Consider the following 21317-nt stretch of genomic DNA (forward strand, 5'->3'; position numbering starts at 1 on the left):
GGAACAGGAAGAAATGAACATTAACCAGGACCAGTAGCAGTTCCCATTGCCTTCTGCAACACGGATGGCAAGTCTAGTTTCTTCCAGTTTGGGACTATGTCACAACTGACACTGGTGTGTGTGCTTGGCTTTGATGCCATGTTGTTCCAACAGAGTCCCAGATGCTATCATTCAACATGCTTCTATCAAAGCCACCCACTTGACTGTTTCTTACTATTTTTGCTAAAACAGATGCCAGTAGCATTAGAGATTATGGGACAGTAGATTGTACATAATTGTAGATTGTAGAAAGCCTGCATTCTACAAGTGATTTTTGTCTCAGGAGTCATTTATTTCCTCTTAAAACTTATTTGCATATGATATGATATGGATATGGAAGCCCTGGTCTTTGTCTGTGGGAGTGGTGAGTCAGGACCCGTTTGGCCCTCTTACTGATGGGATCATATGCCAGAGATAGACAGATGTGTTTAGACTGAGAGACATAATGCACTTGGCCTAGAGAAGAAGGAAAACAAATCTAGGAGACCCTAGTAAGCACAGTGTCTAGAAGAGAGTAGACACTCAACAAATATTGGTGAAAGAGATAAGAAACAAAAGAGGAGGGAGGGCAGGAGTGTGCTAATAAAAGAGACCTTAGAAGCCTGTGTCTACGAGGCACAGCCTCCCAAGTTAAGCTGTGTTCAGAATTTCAGAAAAGAAAAAGGAGAAAAGCCATATAGGGAAATTCTGAGGTTAATAGACAAGCAAGCACAGACAGGAAGGCATTGATATCAATGCAAGTAGAGATTGTTAGGTATTATAAAGAACAGACAGGCAAACATGGACAGGAAGGCATTTATATCAATGCAAATAGAGATTTGTTAGGTATTTATAAAGAAGAAAGCATATCCTTCTGAGTCCCATTGACCCCCAAGTTCTTTGCATACATTGCCTACATGCATCGTAAGACTGCTGATATCCAGGGTTTGGCTTCTGGTGTTTACTTTCTATTTCTTTGCAGATTTCTCAGACTCTCTTGGACCAAAGGCACAGACTTATGAATATCAGAATGACACTATCTAAGCATCAACACACTCCTGCAGTTCCTCCTCCACTATGGAGAGTACTAGCAAAATGTAAAGACTGCCCAAGCCAAGAGCATGACTCAAACCTACAGCAAATTAAGCGTTCTCATAGCATAGTCATTATAGATGGCTGTCAACTTTTGTTTGCTTGTTTTCATGTCCCAGGCTCTCTGTTTGCTGAATGATCTTGCTTTTCCTAGCATATTTTCATGTTGAGAAAAGAAAAAGGGCTAGTTATTAAGCCATAATAATTCATAATGTCGGTACTGACATTGTGAGTTCCCCCGGGAGGTGGCATTTTCTCTTTGTCTTCATGCTCCCTCTTTCCCTCTGTTCCCTCAGCTCTCACCCTTGACTGCCTTCTCTAGTCATTTACTGCTCTGATGTGCTTCCTCCCTCTCTCTGTTTCCTTGCCTTTAATCCATGAATTTCTTCTCCATTATTTACAACATCAACTCTGTGAGATTGCTTTGGGGCCTCTTATACTGTAACAGAACTGTATTTTAAAAATATTTTTCTAGCACTATTTTAGTGACTTTATGCGTCATTGGAAACTTCTTTTTTCTCCCGTGGCATTTTTTACTCTGTTTTTATCTTTGTTCTCTGTAAATGTATGTGTAAATGTAGTCGATAACTTTGAAAATAGTTTCTCTTTTGGCATAATGCTTCCTACTTTCTCTGACTCTAGCTGCTTTTTATGTGTTTTTGGATTTAGTCACGATTGGTTTTATGGATTTCCATGATTCCTGGGCCTGGCTTCCCTGAATGTTCACTTACTACCCTGAGGATGATGTTGTGGTAGGGGCTTGTGTTAAGGAGCCAGAGGAAGCCCCATCCTGTGGGCTTTCTGTAAGGCCAGAGTCCTGACAATGGGGAGGAGAGAAGCTAAATTTACCTTTTCTCAGTCACACTTAAGCCAGGACATCAGATGGTCCCCAGAAAGGGACTACAGTCCAAGAAGAGGCCAGGCCAGTGGAATCATTTTATTAGGGATAGAGTTTCTGCCTTCTACCTTCACTGCCCTATCCCAGGTCACCCTACCCTCATTAGTTCTTGTTTCCTGGAGCATTCTAACATTTCAGACACACTATCACACCAAGCCCTCTCTTCTCTATAGAGGACATTTGGAATTCTTATCTCTGCTGTCCATCTTGGCACTAAATCACAGACTGCCTTACATCATTTAACTTTCCTGAAAGTAATCTAGCCTGTGAAATATTATTATAAGTCCCAGAACAGCAGACGACACGTCTCCTGGGAGTTTTCAGTAGTACTTACAAACAATTCCAGGGTTAAAATAGCCCTTTAATAAAAATTGCACAGGTTTTTCTATTTCTATAAAATACAATTTCTGCTTAATTATCCCCCCACTTGGTTCCAAATTATGCTATTTATGTCTTGTCAATTTATTTCACAGGGAAAGATGTTAGAGAGAGTTGTGCAGAGTTCTTAATCTTATGAGGTATTGCATTGTAAGTCAACCCACAACTCTTTTTTAGATGTTTCTTTAAGCAAGTATTTTTAAATTTCTGTGTTTTAAGAGGTTAGTAGTTGCTGCTGGAAATAGTTACACAAGATTTTTATTTCATCAATGAAGGAAATGATGTCCTTTACGATTCTTTCTATCCCAATGCAACCAGATCATGCACAAATATGTATATATGTATATGTGCACATTTCAAGTGCATATACTTAGATTTCAGTTTCCAGTGATTTTTGATAGTATGCTGATCATATATTGATCTTACATTCTAAGACTTTGATAAGTTTATAACCTTACTTTTGTAGATTTCTTAGTAATGTCTAATAAATAATCATGTCATTTCTAAAGACATTTTTCAACTTCTGCCTTATTATATGTTATATGAAATATTACAGTATGAAAGACAAATACCAAGAGCAGATATCCTTATAGCTGTTGCTTTTTAAAAAAAAATAATTTTTTTATTTAAATTTGAAGCAAGCCTGTTTTACATACCAATCCCAGTCCCTGCACTCTTCCACCCTCCCCCGTTTTCCCCACCAACCGCCATCCCATCCCCTTTCTGCTCCCCAGGGAGGGTGAGGCCTTCCATGGGGAGTCTTCAAAGTTGGTCATATCATTTGGAGCAGGGCCTAGGCCCTCCCCTTATGTGTCTAGGCTGAGAGAGTATCCCAAAGTCCATGTGTATACTAGTGCTAAATACTGATCCACTGCCAGAGGCCCCATAGACTGCCCAGTCCTCCCAACTAACACCACATTCAGGGAATCTGGGTTGGTCTTATGCTGGTTTCCCAGCTATCAGACTGGAGTTCATGAGCTCCCCCTTGTTCAGGTCAGCAGTTTCTGTGGGTTGCTCATCACTCCTCCCTGTCTGCAACTGGATTCCAAGAGTTCGGCTCAGTGTTTAGCTGTGGGTGTCTGTTTCTGTTTCCATCAGCTACTGGATGAAGGCTCTAGGATGGTATATAAGGTAGTCATCAATCTCATTATCGGGGAAGGGCATTGCTTAGAACAGCTGTCACTTTTAATATTGAAAAAGAACAATGCTCTGAAAATGAGTACAGAGCTAAAGGAAAATATAAAAGCTATGGTTTTTTTCTAATGGCAAATGCTAGTGCTAGTTCTAGGAACACAGTAAAATAAACCCCACTCAACACAGCAGAATGCTCTGAGAGCAGCCAGCAAGATGAACCACATCCAGGACCATAGACACCATTCAGCATATTCCAAACAGTAGAAATAAGACAAATATACTTTCAGACCACAGGAGGATTGAACTAAATTGGAAAGATAGCTGGACAATCCTACCCCCTTGGAATACTTGGAAGTTAAACAACATACTTCTAAACTACACCAGTGCCAATGAAAACAATCTCAAGAGAAATTGAAAATATTTTGAACTAAATAAAAATAAAGCATCAAAATAATATTGAATGTATATATTAAAAGAAAAATCTAAGCTTCTGTTTTAGGAAAACAGAATGAAGAACTGTAAGTCTAGAGTAAACAGAAGAAAATAGTTTTAAAAAATGATAGCAGAAATGAACTAAATTTTTTAAAATGATAAAATCAGAGGCTGTCTCCTCATAAGTAAACAAGAGTACCAAACACTAGTCTAGCTAGGCAAAGAGATAAAATCCAAATTACTGTATTAGAAATGAAAAAGAGGCATCGCCACTGTTCCTATGGACAATGAAAAGATAATTTTAAAAGAATTATGAACAACCATAGATCCACAAATTTGATAATTTAGGAGAAACAAACAAATTCTTTTAAAGACACACTCAGCCAAAACTTAACAAGGTAAAATAAATTTAAATAAACCTAAATGTATTTAAGAAATTGAGCTGGTAATTAATAAACTTAAAAGCATCAAATCCAGATGTTACCACTGGTGACTTGTATCAAACATATAAATTCTTCACATTCTATTCCATAAAGTATAATGAGGGGAACATTAATTCATTTTATGGAGCTATCATTATCCAAATACAAAAACTATATAAAGACTTTATAAGAAAAGAGAACTACAAAGCAGAGTCTCATGAACATAGCTATAAAACATTCAACAAAATATTAATAAATGAAATCCAACAACATATAAGAATAAGTAGACACCAGTATTACCCCTGACCATATTTCAGGCATACAAGACTGTTCAAAGTATGATTAATGTAATCTATTTCATCAATGAATTGATAAAGAAAATAAATTATAGAATGATTTCTTTACAGGAAGAACATTTGGCAAAATCTTAATACTTACTCAAGACAAACCACCTCTCAACAAACTAAGAACAGAAAAAGAATGTCCTCAACTTAACAAATAACATCTATATAAAACGTAGAACCATCAGTGTATTTAATGGTGAAAAACTTGATACTTTCTTAACACTGAAAAAAAGCAAGATGTCTGCCCCCTATGCCATTCATCTCTATTATTGTAATGAAATTACCTTTGTTTACAGATGAAATAATTGCTGTAGAATCTCTAGGAAGGTACTCATTCCAAACATGACGCTTCCTAAGACCAGTAAGAGATTACTACAAGGTTGCAGGAAACACCTCCATACCAGAAACAAACCACTGGAGTTTAACATGAAGAATACACAGCACCACTGAGGGAGCAGAGGGAAAAGAGATTGTCTTTAGTATCTTTATGAGACTATATTCTTTATAAGCCCCAGTTACTTTGTAGCCATCAGCAAACAGATTCAAAAGTGGATATGGGAAGGCAAAATACCCAGGATAGTTAAGTATTCAAAAAGGACAGAGTTGGAAGACTAGCATTGAAAAGGTCTTGTAATGAAACAGTGTGATACAAGAAAAAAGAGAATAAAATGATTTACTATTTATAAAGATAAAGGTAATGGAGCTAAGGCATACACTGACAAATTCACTCCAAGGTGAGAGATTGAAACCGATTTCTTAATTATCATAGGATGAACAGATAATTTGTTAAATATGAAGATGAGTAAACACTGTATTTCACAGGTTCACAAGTAGAGAGCTGCCTCTAATAATTAGTATACCAGGACAAGAAAAAGAAAGATGTTGTATAACAATAGATGAATGGAAAGTCCAGCAAGTGGTTCTCTCCACTATCAGGGTAGGCCCAGCTGGGGCTGGACCACAAAGAAGCATGCAGGTAGTTTGGGTGATTCTGCCAACAGTCTAGTTCTTGAGTGGTGTGTTCATAGTGTGTTCCAATAGAATAGAGCTTAACTTGTGTTTTTGTTATACATATCCTTTTGGGTAACAAACAGAATATAATAAAAATCTGTTGTCCAAATAAAGTCTTCATTTTTGGTATGTTTGAAATTTTATCTTGATGTAGAGGTTTTAATAAACTTATCTGTAAAAATGTTAGACAGTGATTCATGTCCCCTTCCAACAGACATTCCATCCCAGTAACATTAATTAAGAGGCCATCACATCCAGTACGTCTTTTCATACCAACAGCAACCCGTAAAAATCAGTGACTTTTTCTTTCATGAAAAGAAAGTTAACGTTCACAAGCTACTTTGGCCCATCCTCTTAGGAACCTGACAAAGGCAGGTTCCTTATTTTATGGATTATATGTTTACCATCACTTACATCACAGAATTATGTTAAAAATGAATGCTTAGCCAGGCAGTGGTGGCCCACACCTTTAATCCCAGCACTCAAAGGCAAAGGCAGGTGCATTTCTGAGTCCAAAGCCAGCATGGTCTACAGCATGAGTTCTAGGAGAGCAAAGGCTACACAGAGAAACCCCATCTCAAAAACAAACAAACAACAACAAAAAGCAAATGCTTGTATATTTACAATGAAATTAAGCAATAGACAGGGATTCAGATATTTTCTGTATTTTCAAAGCCCTCTAGAGTGGGAAAGTTCACATTTTTCTTTACACCCACTTTGAAACCCATCACACCGTAAAGCAGAATTTCCAACTTTTCATTAATAAGATTTTGAGTTGAAATAACATGAAAAAAAAACTTAAGCATCTTTGGCAACATGGATCCATATTTTAAGTTAGACTTTGAGTTGTTTTATTTTCCACAAACTTACATTTAAAGGATACTTTGGGAAAAGGAAGGTGTTGCAACATCTATTTCTTCATTCAGAATATTTGTTTTGACATTTTTATAGTTAAAAAAGGAGAGGGGGGCACCAAAAGAGAACTCATAAATTTCAACATTTTTCTTTTTAAATTATTCCAGATGAAAAATGTGAAAAAATAGGTGTTAAATCTTCACTCAGATCCTCTAGATGTTCTCATATTACTCAGTGTAATATTGAAAATGAGGAAATTGACATTGGTATAATACTAGTGTTTGAAGCTTTAACTATATTTTATCAATTGCCTACTGTCTCTTCTTTCCCCTCTGGTTCAGGACCTGGTCCATGGTGGCATGATGCAAACACGTTTTGTGCCTTATTGGTGCTCTCTTCTTTTATGGTGCTGACACTTCAGAAAAGTATGGGCCAGCTCTTTTCTTGGGTGTTTTTTAGTTTAGATTAGCCAGGGTTTTGTCCTGATTAAACTCAAGCTGTGTCTTTGGGGTAAAACACTGTAGAGGAGATCTCATATCTCTCAGAAGTAGACAGATGCCAGACTTTCTCATCATGATTCATTGATCATGAAATAATCACAGGATCAGGGTGGTGTTTGCTAAGTGTGTACAATGTAAAGTTAGTAGTTTGTGAAATAATTAAGTATGGAAGGGAGATTCTTAAGAAATCAGTAAGGGAATGTCCAATTTTTCATTAAAAATTTTTCTACTAGTTTCACTATGCACTGATTTTTTTTTCCTTCAGTAGAGATATATAACAGATGCTGAGCATCTAATACCCCTTTTCCTTCACACTTGCCACATGGAATTTGAGTTTGAGGATTTGTTTATTCATTATTCATTATACTATATTGTAAATATCATCAGATTCCCTTGCCATTCCATGGGTAACAATCTGTTACTATCATTATTTATTTTGAATAACAAAGAGGAAATTTTAGAAATAAAAATAGAAACACTGAAACTGGCAGCTTAAGTCCAATTAAAGTAGAACTGGTGATCTAGAGGAGGTGACACAGAGCAAGCTGGAGTGGTGCAGACAGCATGGACCACGAAGGAGGGGGGCACTGGAGTTCTAAGTGGAGAGCTAGAGCCCAGAACGGGCCATCGGGCAGCCCTTCATAATATCAGCACTTCGTATCCCCAGAAGATCCCAATAAACCCTTTCTAATATTTTAGCAAGATTTTACATTCTCAGTTACTTTTGAAGACTTTAGAGTGAGACTAAAGAGATGATGAGAACAAGGTAAGAACTTGAGGCCTGCTGAGAGAAACCACTATTCCACGCTGGCCTGGGTGACGTATAGTTAACTGAGGTAAACAGTGCCTGTAAACACACTCACCTGCAAAGCCGCCACCATGTGTGAGTGTGGAACATCTCCCTCATCTAAAATACTGATTCCAGATTTATAAACACAGCTTTGCTGGGTTGCATTTGGTCAGTGCTTGGGCTTCTTCTTGTCCCTGTGTCCTCATGATGCAGTTTTCCCAAGAAGTTCCAAGGCTCATGATTTTGTAGAGAGATGGCAATCTTTTTAATATTATAATTTTAAAAGTCTTCCCTTTTTAGTTTCATAACTGTTGTATCAAGTAGTTTTACTCATAGAATTATCAAGTATCTTTCTGTTAAGACAAGATGGCCTAGTGTCTTAGTAGTCTTCTTATACAATATCAAATGATTAACCACTCCTGAGTGGTTTTTGTTTTTCTTTGATTGGGGATCATGCACATGAGGCAAACATTCTATCACTGAGATACATCCACAGGCTGATTCTTTGATTAGAGTTTGAGAAAACTTATCTTAGTGATTCCTAGCCAAAGAGTTCACTAGATAGCCTCTTACATTCTCACTGAAATGTACAAAGTGGGCCTGTGTCTCTACCTCCACCTTCTGATCTATTGTGAAATGTCTTTCTCTGTTAATTTTCCTCTGTCCCTTGATAAAGAAACTTAATTCTGAAATTTTAACTGTGTTCAGTAAAAGCTTAAAAAAAAATAAGGTAATACCTCCAAACTGTTTTCTCAGTGTAACTAGAAAATTGAAAGACAGTTGTGATCATGGTTGTAACTTACTCATTTCTATACAATCCCATGACTTCATTATTTCCTTATTTTTATTTTTTTTTTAAGCATTAACTGGAACTCTTTGGTGAGTGATGTTGAAATCAGTCCTAAGATAATGAACTAGCACAGTGTTTAAAGATTCAGGGAAAATGAGATGACTTTTAAATTCCTCTAGTTTGTCTTACATTTTTAAATATAAATTCAATGAATCTAGAAATGCTAATAGCAAGAAAATGAGTTTTAGCCTATTGAAATATAAGTTTTTTGTTTGTTTTTGTGTTTTTTTTTTTCTGATGGGTAAAGGCACTAACTGCCAAGCCTGACTCCCCAACTTTGAGCCGTAGAACTTACACAGTAGAAAGAAATAACAGACCCCTACAAATTGTTCTCTGATCTCCACACATGTACCATGGTTGGCACCCATGAATACATACACATAGGCACAAAAATAAACAAATGTAAAAAGGAATTTTTTAAAAAGTAATTTTTTTATTTGATCTTTAGAAAACCTCCAAGAGATAAAATTATTCAATCCTTAGAAATACACTCCACAAGAAAAGGCTAAGGAATGGAACACTTAGAAGAGCTATTTAAAATCCTTTTCAAATGTAAGAAAAACATGCCTCTAATAAAATCTTAGACCAGTTTGAAAGTTCTAGAAGTTCTTTGGTTTTACTAACACATGTGGCATATGACTTGCTTAGCTCACTAGTTAGACTAGGTGGCATAGTTAATTCTTCATTTAGAAGCTGATTATAATTAGGGAAATGCTTATTTCAGAACCGTTCAGGTTCCTTGAACATTCCCTGAAGTTGCCAATAGAGAAACTGGTATGAAAGTTTTAATTACTATCTCTTTAACCCAGATTTGTACCCCAATAGTTAATGGCCAGAAATTGACTACCTATACTGTTAGCCTTGGTGTGGGATTGTACACAAGTCACTATCTGTCTGTGTTTATTGATGGAAGGACATGCTAATTGGTTGACATGTTCTTTGAAGTTAAGATTCCTACCTTGTCTTTGGATGTAGCAACTGTTATGAGAAGATACTCTTGCATTAGGAGTAAGGCTGGACTTGATATTGTTTTGAAAGTCTTTCAACACAACCTTCAGATTCTACACATCTGTACCAATAAGTATATAGAACTGGTACTACCATGATGCCTTCATACTGCTAAACCATTGACTGGCTTCTGATCTTCTATATCTCATATTCCATTTTGTTGTTTCTCTCTGTAGATCTTTATTAACAATGAATGGCAGAACTCAGAGAGTGGAAGAGTGTTCCCTGTCTGCAATCCAGCCACAGGAGAGCAAGTGTGTGAAGTTCAAGAAGCAGACAAGGTATGAGTTGCTTAGAAAAATTCCCTGTGGAATATCCACTAATAACAGCAAAACAATGGGTATGTGTTTAAGATGCTACACTTAGATTCAAGCATCACTTCTTTGATGACAGCAGGTAGTTTGTCTTACTGAGTGTTTCTCTTCAATTGTGCCTCCTCTTCTTTCACAGGTGGATATAGACAAAGCAGTGCAGGCTGCCCGCCTGGCCTTCTCTCTTGGGTCAGTGTGGAGAAGGATGGATGCTTCTGAAAGAGGGCGTCTGTTGGACAAGCTTGCAGACTTGGTGGAACGGGACAGAGCAGTTCTTGCAGTAAGTAAACTAAAAAAACAGTTATGATTCTACTCCTAAATGACCATTCAAATGGAATGTATTCTGTGAAGGGTTGTTGGGTAGGGGAGCTTGGGAAGTGTATAGTATATGTATGGGAATTTTGAAGAAAAAAGCCATAGCATTGCACCACTACTAAGGATCTTCTTTCTCATTTTCTCACACCTTCCACCAGCAAAGCAAAACATAGACACTTAACAAGCAAAACAAAAGCATCAAGAAATGGGACCTCCAGGCTGTTTGTAAAAGACAAGTGCCAAGTGGCTTTTTTATAAATCAAATAGGAAAAGAAGGATGTGGGCCCTCATACAATGCATTCCATTTGTTCTACCATTTTTAGAATTATGAGAGAGATTGCCATTTCTTTTCACTAGAACTATCACACACACTCCCAACACACATAGCGACGTCTTCTGATCTGGTGGGTTTGGTTGTTTTAAAAATAAAATTTACTTTGAGGACTGGAATGTTGGCTTAGCAGTACATACTGCCCTTCCAGAGGACCTGAGTTTGGTTCCCAGCACGCACATAGAGTAGCTCATGACTCCCTGAAATTCCAGCTCCAGGGAACCAGACCTCTGGCCTCTACAGGTGTCTGTATTTGTGTGCTCGTACCCCATCACACATACCACACATGCTTTAAATAAAAAGAAGTATTTTCTAAATGGCTAGTTCTTTGAGAATGAAGACTTCCTAAAGCTAGGGACCACTTAGGAAAGTAAGCAATATATGTCAGAAATCCATCCTTGGATAGTCCTCAGCTGATCATGAACTTCACTTTTTCTCTATGTTTTGTAGACCTTTTGTAGGTTCTTTGTTAGCTAACTACATTAGAGAATGTGTTGTCTAATTTGTGAACATACAAATGTACTTAGAAGGACTGGGAAATGATTGTATCATCTTTTATAAAAGTGAGTCAGTGTAGAGTGACAAGTTGCATTTAAAGAAAAGCTTCATCATTTTGTGGAATAAATGGGCAAATTGTGCTGTCAGTAATAGTATTATTTAACTTCATTGAATGAACAATATTTCAGCTTTAACTTTGTCAGAAATTAAACAATTTTATATCAGTACATGCTATATAATGTCCTTTTTTACAGAGAAACATGAAATTATAAATAGCCATTTTTGTTTATTTCATTTGTTAAGCTTCTAACAGCCTAGTATGACTCAAGGGAAAATAGTCTTACTTCACTGTTCCAGTGGTTGTTGTTTTTGTAACAGACTTAATCAATTTAGGAACATGTCATTAAAATAATGTTTATAACATTGAGCTGTTTATTATTGCTATTTTTATAAATGGACCAGATACTTTACTCTTAATAGATAATGGTTGTTAACATAAATGTTTACAAAACCCAGTCTTTAAATTGTTAAAGTCTGGGCTTCCCCAGAGGAGATCTTGTTTATTTGGTGGTAATAAATAAGCTTGCTATGCACCATGAATATTTCACTTCTCAGCAGGGGTCTTGGCAGCTGTGTAGAACATTTTATATCCACATTGAATGCATACAAAACTGACATCCCTGCTTCTCTTTGTGGATTCGAATTACTAGTGCACTCTCAGAAAGATCCCCATTTCACTCTGACCATTAATATAACACAAGGTGGTTTGACAAGCAGAGCGTTTCTTTATCATCAGTTAAAGAAGCGTTGTGTTTATATATCTGGATAGTGGATAAGGAAAACACACAGGCACAAGGATAGCACGTGTATGTCCATTGTGGCCTTTTACTAGTAACTAAAGCAAGTCCGTTAGGACTGCATACCTTCCTGTTTGGGAAAGCGGAGTTGAACAAGTGTACATCACCATTCTTACCCAGCGGGTTCCCTCTATTCCTTGTTTCCTCTTCCATAAAATTAAAATCACTACAGTGTATCACTACAAAGTTCTAAGGACTTAACTCTTCTCTATTTCTTTTCCTACAGACCATGGAATCCCTAAATGGTGGCAAGCCATTCCTGCAAGCCTTTTACATCGATTTGCAGGGAGTCATCAAAACTCTGCGGTATTATGCAGGCTGGGCTGATAAAATTCATGGAATGACCATTCCTGTCGGTATGTGAAAAATGAGTATGTCAGAAAGGGAAAAAACATGAGTATGTCAAAAAGGGAAATGTGCAGCTCTACTGGAAATACTATACCAAACACAAAAGGCAGCCATACATAATGCAGAATGGATCCACTTGTGGCAGCTTGAACCAAGCATAGGGCCAAACAGATTATGTCACTAACCCTGACAATGTCCCTCTTTTGTGTGTAGATAAAAGTGTGGAGGGCCACTTAAATCAATTTATCAGTCATCTAGGGAATAGCTATGTAGGGGTTAGGTGCTAAGAGCCTCAGGATTGAAGTGTTTGGAGCAAGGGACTTAAAAGGGGGGATCTGTTTTAGCTACTGGGTAGAAGAAATTTTGTAGAAAAGAAACCAATTGAAGGGGACATGAGGATCCACCTCATGGTAGTCAGTCTACTAAGACTAAGACTGAAGGGGTCGGGAGGTCATAATTACTTATTTATTCTCAGGTTGGTTCAGCTCATTCACATTTGCCCTTTGCAACACCACAATTCAATATCAACTTGATTTCATTGTTGGTTTTATTTTCCATAGCAAAGTCCAGAATTTAAGAAGGTCTTGTGGTCTCTATGTATTACCTCAGTTTCTCTGCAAGACATCCCCGGGTTTTGTTTGGCGTTACAACACAAGAAATAATGAACATTTATCTCCATAACACTTGAAAATGTTAAGTGTTCTTTCACATTGAAGATCTGGTAACAGTGCAATCCTATAAAACAAACTGGAATTAAAGAGTGTGTGCCTAATGAGATACTAAGAGCTTAGTGTCTCAACAAGGTCACTTGACTAGTAAATTTCAGGTCTAAGAATCAAAATATGTATTAAGAATAATGGCACTGTGTTTTCTGTACTTTTTCTATAGATGGGCAATTGGGTGTAGAGAACAAGCATCTACCTTGTTTGTCTTCTTGGAGGATAGCCTTTCACTAGAAGGCTTTGGACAGGGGAGAAGAGGTGATCATGATGTATTTTGGAACCTTCAATGAGACACCATTTTCTCTGACTTGGGAGTTTCACCCGTTACCCTCTATTCCATCCAACTCAAGACCCCCAACAATTAGCTGCTATTACAGAATTATGCAGTATCAGTTTGATTCAAAAGGGCTCTAATGCTATTTTCTTTATAACACTATCCATTATTTCCTGGCCTAGCACTCAGTGGAGCCATTTTCTTTAACCATAAATCCTGTGCTTTAACCCTCATGCGGCAACTCCTACTTATGATGATTAATAATAAGCATTACTTCGATTTATTGGATACTTTCCTTTTGGTCACTTTTTATCTCTTCTGTCGGGCAGCCCTGAGAAGTGTAATCTCCTCCTTGTTGATCTTTGTAACTCAAATCGAGCCCTCTGTTCCTTTCCTGCCCATTCTTCCCTGTGTTGGAAGATGAATTAAACTTAAACTTATTTACAGTTTTCTGAGCATGAAAGGAGAGTTGTGGTGCCCTAGTTTCCTCTGAATAAGTGTTGATTTTATTGATTTTATAGTAAGTAGGAACACAAGACCCATAAGCTGAGTGTTGTTATAAAATGGCTTTATGATATGTCAACATATAGCGAAGGTTAAAAACTACCTGGGTCATATCTGTTTCATCTTTATTCCAGTTTTACCTGTTAAACTGAAGAAAGAGCTAAAAATGCAGATAATGATCAGACCCTAAGCTTTTGGCTTCAGTCAGCTAATTCTAGTACTGTCAGCAGTGAATGCATGGATGAAATCTGAAATTCTGTTTAATCATAATGAGAGTGAGGGCTGCTTGCTGAATTCACTTGGTAAGAACTGGGGTAAGGAACCTCCTGAAGACACTACAGAGAACCCAAGGGATCCATAAGGCTGATCTCACTTTAGAGACACAGGAACCAATTACAGAAGTGTAACTGTTTCTCAAGACTGCAATGAAATAGTGATAGATCTGAGACCTGTTAATGGAAGTCTCGGGAACATGTTCTATCGCTTCTTAGAATCTACCAGTAGACTCCTAATGCCACTTCATGCTGATGTAAAGTTTCATTGTTTGAATAAGCACCCAAAGAATTTGTCACTGTTGCAAAATCCTCAGACAGCTCTCTACATGCACTGGAATATACTAGAATACAGAATGGAACAGTTCTATGTTTTTGGTCTAAATTTTTAATACTCAGATTATTTAAAGGGCTGCTATCTCCTCCAGAGTAATTCTAATGCAGTCAAATGCCCTACTCAAACCCAGACTAATTCCGTGTGATTAGCAATAGGAAGATGGTGTCCATTTGCTGAACTATGCTATAAATTCTTGTGTTACTAAGAACTCTTTATTGTTAATGCTATAGAGACTTGCTACAGCTATTGAAATGCCCATGGTTGTTATCACCAGGAGCTTGAGGTTCATATCACATATGTCAGTTTCTGATACATTAAGATTTTTTACTATAATTAAGTCATTAGATTTTATTTTATGTGGAGGATGTGCCAGAATATGAGAATAAAAGCTACACTAAAAATTTTAAAGCATTTATACTCTTCTGCATTTAAAAGTAATGTTCTCCTTGAAAGAATTACTCAAATATTTAAACTTTTAATTAACGAAATACTAATATATCTCTCTGTCTCCATCTCTTTGTCTGTCTTCCCCCCTTCCCCTGTGGAATTTTATCAAATCTCCAACAAAGAACGCAGGGAAGCATATCAATTTTTCACAAATATCCATGAGACTTATTCTGTGCTCTCCTCTAGGATAAAGGCTTTTCCTAATGTACCTACTGTGTGTGCATATGCAATAGCACTGTTCAACCAAGTTTATAGCAAAACGGAATATCGAATTGTAAGGTTCTTACATTCTTTGTGACCCTCGGGTTCAGAATGTATTCAGCAAGATCATTGGGTACTTTGTTTGAGCATTGTAGTGTAAGAGGCACCTTGTAGCATTTAGACAGCATGAGTAGCCTGCAAAACTAGTTCTATACAGTAGGTAAGTGAGTAGACTTGTTTTGTTTTCATTCTTAGACTTAAAGAACAATGGAAAGAAAAACATTACTATTCCTTGAAACTTATCATTTGGTAATTTTTTCTTGAAATGAGGTCAGCATGTAGGTCTGTATACATTGATAAGGAGTGAGCCAACCTGGCAGATCAAGAGACTGATAGAGCTAGTGACACTGGAAAAGATGAGGAAGGTGGTTCCCAAAAACTGGCTCCTGGTGACCCTGATTTAGAAGCTCCGGGGACTCATAGCAATGTCCTGATAGCTGTAAAGGGCCTCTAAGTGCCATTTGTCCTCCCCAAAGGATCCAGTAGAAGGTACATCTCTCCTGCTTTCCAGAAATCACAGCTGCCTCACTGGGGGGGTTTCCCTTGGATATAGGAGCACCCACTGAGTTTATAGGGCCCAGGGCCCTTTCTTTATTCTTTCTAACCAGTGTTCTTGATAAAAGTTCAAGAGCCAAGATACTCAGTGGTTCTTTATTTAGGACTTAGTGAATCCACCTGTGAGGGCTTGAAGAGTCATATCTCTTCTGTGCCAGCTTTTAACTCCATGTCTGTCAAATCTATGAACAGATTATCAAGTACACTTTATTCTCCATAACTTTCTCTTTAGGACACAATTATCAAGCAAGTTTACTCCCTGTGAGATCAGCTCCTAAAGCTATTGTCTACATTTTTCTTTCCTTTCTCTCATTTTTTCAGTAGCTTTCAACATTACATGATACCTTTCCAATTTTGCATATGTAGGATGGAGATGGAGAAATCTATGAATCACTGTGTTGTGCTTACATAGGTGACTAGTGAATTTGCTCTGAACCACCAGTTTCCTGAAGTTGTGCTAAAATAAACATTGTGCTCTTCAGTTCATCTTCCCTTTACTTCTACAGCAATCTGTCCTCGTCTCAATGATCCCCCCCACCCCGCCAATTCAGTCACTTGAGTGCATCACCTTAACTAAATTACAGTTTCATATGGGAGCTATCCTTGCCAGTGGAATTTTGTAGAGTACTGATCAGTATGGTTGCTCCTCATGGAAGCCCTTTCCACAGAGTGATAAGCTGGTGGACAGTGGTGACTTGTACTGGCACAGCTGATATCTATTCAGAAGATTCATGAGTTGTCTTCATACAGAGATGATGTGGTTTAGTTGACTAAATATTGTCATCCTATGGAGAGTTTCTACATGTCAGTTCCCTGTCCCACCTGCACAGAGCATGCCTTCCTTCTTTCCTCCATTTAGGTTAGTATCTGTTATACATGCCCAAGAGACAAGGTGAAGATTGGGAGAAAGTTTAGGAATGATGTGGCAGTGACCTAACTACCTTGATATTCACAGTGTTCCCAAATAACTGAAATAATGAAGGACCCAATAGGAAAAGGTCAAAGTTTTTAAATTTGAAGGAAAAACTGAAAATGGTTAGTATGTCCCTCCTTAAATACCCTTAAACACAACCCAAAATTAAACACAAAACAAGTTGCCATTTTCCAACCTTCAGATTGGCTAAAATTCAGATATTCAGAAAACTGATTATTGAGTAGAAACTGTAGCATGTTGTTAGAACTTTCTATAACTTTTATAAAAGATGATTTGGCAAACATTTATTAAAACATTAAAGGCATATACATTTTAATCAAAAAGTTCCAAAGATAAACTAAGGTAATAAAATGTTATCCTTTGCATTGTCTACAACACTGTAAGTGGAAAGCCACCTGATGGCCCTCGGGAGAGTTCACAGTGGAACTGTTACTGAGTTAGTTAGCGCTCCATGAGAAAGGAGGGAGGGGACGATGATGACTTGATTACACTTGTGGTGAGAGGGGTCCACACAAACTGTCCTGTAAGTGAAAGTTCCTTGGAGAAATGGAGGCAATAGATAGCAGCTAATTTGAAGAAGAAGGACTGGAGCTCAGGGGTGGGAGTGGGGAGCTGGGGAAGGAGAGAAAAAAGAGCAGAAAAAGACTTTATTAAAAAAAAACACACACACACATAATTTTGAACTTAGCTAAAACAAGGCCGGGTGATAAACATCAGTGGTTAAGATGTGTTGAGAGACAAAGATAAACGACTTAATGAGTCATTTATCTTTGTCTCACCCACACCCTCCTGTCCCCACCTTCATCCCCAGTTGCAATAGTGAGGGTTCACTGAGTACTACTAGCTGGAGCTTCACTTTCCTTGGGGGTTGGGAGTGCTGCTTTTGACAGGCAAACCACTAGTGAAGTGACCAGAGCCCAGCAACAGAAGGGGACGCAAAGGCTTGCTTCAATGAACTTCTTAAAGTACCCAGAAAAAAGCAACAGCATTTTCCTAAAGAATTTCGTTTGGACTTCCTAGTTCATTATTTGAAGTACCTACTATTCCTACAAGATAATCAAGGCTGGTCAGTGTCTCCTTCGCTTTTCCTCCAATCCCCTAGGGATACAAGGGCACCCTCCTGTCATACCTCACTGAGATGGGACTTTGGACCTGCCTGTGTCCCCAGGACCCAGGTTGTGCCTGTGACAACTGGGTGAGGGAATATGTCTTACTTGTCTTCTTCACATTGTCCAGCTGCATAGCATAAAGACTGTGCTCATTAGCATTTTGTTTAATAGCTTTTAATTTTGAAAAACATTCAGTGAGCTGTTTAAAAGCTTGAGGTACTTGAGTATATAAATCAGAAATCATTCTCTATGTGTTAATATTTAACATAAAATTGAGTTTTAATGTGTTCTAGTTTAAGTTCCCTCTTTCATGTCCTCCATGTGGTCATACGTGTCCTCTCCTCTGACATTCTGTTCATGTGCTGGGTTTTTCTGTAGTCACCTCCACATGAACACATACCAAGGTGCATAGTGAGGAGGGTGCCCTTCAACTTCACTTCCGGTTCTCGCTGCCACCTAGATGCTCCCTCTTAATTTCCCCCCTGACCTAAACTGTTTTGTGGAGTAATCGTGCTTCTTGCTTTCCAGATGGAGACTATTTTACTTTCACAAGACACGAACCCATTGGAGTGTGTGGACAGATCATCCCAGTGAGTGTATCTTCTCACACTTCGTATTTATTTTCATTTGGCCCCATTCTCTTAAAGACACATAAAACATGGTCCTTGGTGGTGTGTTTTCCATTACTGGGAAGAAAACCTTGAGCTCATGTTGTTGATGTATCTCTAACAGCCTCCCTGTAAATGCTTATTTGAACAGATGAATAGAGTTTCAGGACTATTACCACAAATTGAGTTCTCAAGTCACAGACTTCTCCTGATAAAAATAAGCAAAGAAAAGTACAGTATATGAATACCCACCCTTGGTTATGAATGCCTGTCTGCTTATGGGAAATTAATGTGGGCTTGTATTGCTTGTTTGTGTTTTAGATTGGCAACTCATCTTTCCAGCACATTGTTTTTTATGGTCTCTTACTCGCTTTCTTCCCACTGTCTGTTTTCACAAGAATCTAGAGAGAAGATGCTTTAGAAGACACAGCAGTATAGTTAACATCACAATCAAAATTCAAACCATTCCGGGCTGTTTTCTATCTTGTAAAGAAAAATAGATATAGTGACTAGTGTTTGGATTGGAACATTAAACACTGTCCTTCGCTCTCTCTCTCTCTCTCTCTCCCATACACACCTTTGGCACAATACAAAGCATCACCCAAGCTTCTAACAGTGCTATCTCATAATTCTGGCTGGGGTTTCAGCAGGAAGGGGGGTAGTGGTGCCAACATTAAACTCTCAGTATAGATAAGACAAGAAGGTTTCACTTGCAAAACATAGAGGAATGACTTAAGAATAATATTTAAATTTGCGAGCAAAGATTCCAGGGGCTTATTAATATTTGTTCAAATGATCAATAAGATCTGATTTATTTGTGATCTTCATTAGAGAATGAAGAAAGGGAAGAAAAAGGTTTGGTTGAAGTTCTTCCTCTCCTCCCTTCAGGACTTCCCCCCCCCCCCCCGACCATGTCTGCCACCTTCTCTGTAAGCATCAAACCTGCCCTTCTTGCTATTCCCAGTCCCTCAGAGCCACAGCTTCCCTCACAAGGCAAGAGTGCCTGTCAGCACCCCCCCCCCAATTACTGCCTCCAAGATTTACACTCTGTAGATGGAATTAAAACATCACCGAGGACTCCTAAGTTTATAAACAACTAAGGAGGAAAGAAATTGGGTGTTTGGTGAAGGGAAGACACTTGTATATTTTTGCAGTTTGCTAGAGCCAGTGAGAATCCTTCAAGGATGGCAGCTGAGGTGCTTCAGGCACAAACACAGTGTGGTCAGGAGGCTGAAGCCAGGGGATCAGGCGTGCTGTTTTCTTCCTTAGTGAAATTATCAATGACACTTCAGAGTAAGGAGTCCATGTCTGAGCTTATGACCACACAAACTTAATATTCCATTAAAATAATTTTAAATCATGCTAATCCCCATGTTCATATATTCATAAAGCTACTTTGGTTTGGTTTCCATGGGTTTATTTTGCAGTAAGAAGGGGGATAAGATTTTTGTATACTCATTGGTCGGTACATTTTATACAATCTATAGTTGTATATTTTGTGACAATACATAAAAATAAGCCACTTTAAAATTTACATTGTCTTAAAAATAATTGATAGCTAGAATTGTAGTTTCTAGTTCATATACATAAAACATTTTTCATACCCATGTGAAAATCTTGGTGTAAAAATCCTAAATTTAAAGGGAAAACTTTGGAACAAAGCCCAATTTTAGAAATATGTAAACAAAATAAAGCTAAACAAAAATAAAAAATGGCTCCCTACTCCCTTTCAACATGAGCTTCTTTAGCTGGGTCATTGAAGTATAATATGTTGAACAGAGAGAAAGAGATTTTCAAGGCCAGTTCTATTCTCTTCATAGTGATGCCATCAGAATCCCAAAGGTCTACAATTGGTGGTGGAAAAGATTTATGTTCGGAACAATTTTCAAAATCGGAGAAGTCACAGCTTGAAAAAAAAAAAAGTAATGGAGAAATTTCTTTCCCCCATCTACTAACCTTGCTTTTCCCTTCCAGTGGAACTTTCCCTTGCTAATGTTCACCTGGAAAATTGCTCCTGCACTGTGCTGTGGTAACACAGTGGTTATCAAGCCAGCAGAGCAGACACCACTCAGTGCACTGTACATGGGAGCCCTCATCAAGGAGGTAGGCAAACTGTTTCCTCACCTTCTCCATATGGGACCCGGGAAGCAGAGACAAGCCAACCTGAAGGGAATGCTCACACATACCATCCTCCAATTTGTGTTTCTTAGGCTGGCTTTCCACCTGGAGTTGTCAATATTCTGCCAGGGTATGGACCAACAGCAGGGGCAGCAATAGCTTCTCATATTGGCATAGACAAGATTGCATTCACAGGTTCTACTGAGGTAAGTACCTGAGAGACCACAGGCTGAATGACCATGAAGGAGTTAATGGAAACGCAGATATAGTGGTGCACACTTGAAATTTCAGCACTGGGGAAGCAGAGATGGCAGATCTTTGGGGTTGCTTGCCAGCCATTCTGGGATACTTGGCTTTAGGACAGGGAAGAGGCTTGACCTCAAAAACAAAACAAAAAATAGTTGATTGCTTGTGAGGAATGACAGACACTTGCGCTTTTCCTGTGGCACACATGTGCATGTGCATATATGTACACAACAAATAGATAAATAAATGCTGAAAATAGTAGCCATAGGCTCCACACACACACAGTGGGCACCCAGGCCCTTGAAGGGACAACAACAGTCTCATTGCTAGAACACCAGTAAATGTGAAAGCAGGCGTGCACATTGACTGTTTGTGATTCTGTCTGTGTAAAAACTACCTCAGAGGCTGTGGCTCTGGACACTACTTTTAGTCAAAATTATAGAACAGAATGGAAATCTGAACTAGTCTGTAGTGGCGAATACAGGGACAACTTTCTTTTCTTTCTATTTCACCAAGTTCTGAAATGTAAGTGGTACCT

At 38.2% G+C, this 21317-nt stretch overlaps 1 protein-coding gene across 1 annotated transcript in view; it reads left to right on the forward strand.

Annotated features, from left to right (window-relative positions):
- The window catches only part of Aldh1a2 (aldehyde dehydrogenase 1 family member A2), a 78190-nt gene that overhangs the window by 26049 nt on the left and 30824 nt on the right, over positions 1 to 21317 (forward strand). Inside the window, exons 2-7 of the mRNA XM_051197911.1 lie at positions 9909 to 10013; positions 10183 to 10323; positions 12271 to 12400; positions 18336 to 18397; positions 20390 to 20518; positions 20626 to 20739. Coding sequence (XP_051053868.1) covers positions 9909 to 10013; positions 10183 to 10323; positions 12271 to 12400; positions 18336 to 18397; positions 20390 to 20518; positions 20626 to 20739 — 681 coding nt within the window. The remainder of the gene's footprint in view (positions 1 to 9908; positions 10014 to 10182; positions 10324 to 12270; positions 12401 to 18335; positions 18398 to 20389; positions 20519 to 20625; positions 20740 to 21317) is intronic.

This window comes from Phodopus roborovskii, unplaced genomic scaffold (genome assembly GCF_943737965.1).
Source record: "Phodopus roborovskii unplaced genomic scaffold, PHOROB, whole genome shotgun sequence".
Classification (NCBI taxonomy): domain Eukaryota; kingdom Metazoa; phylum Chordata; class Mammalia; order Rodentia; family Cricetidae; genus Phodopus; species Phodopus roborovskii.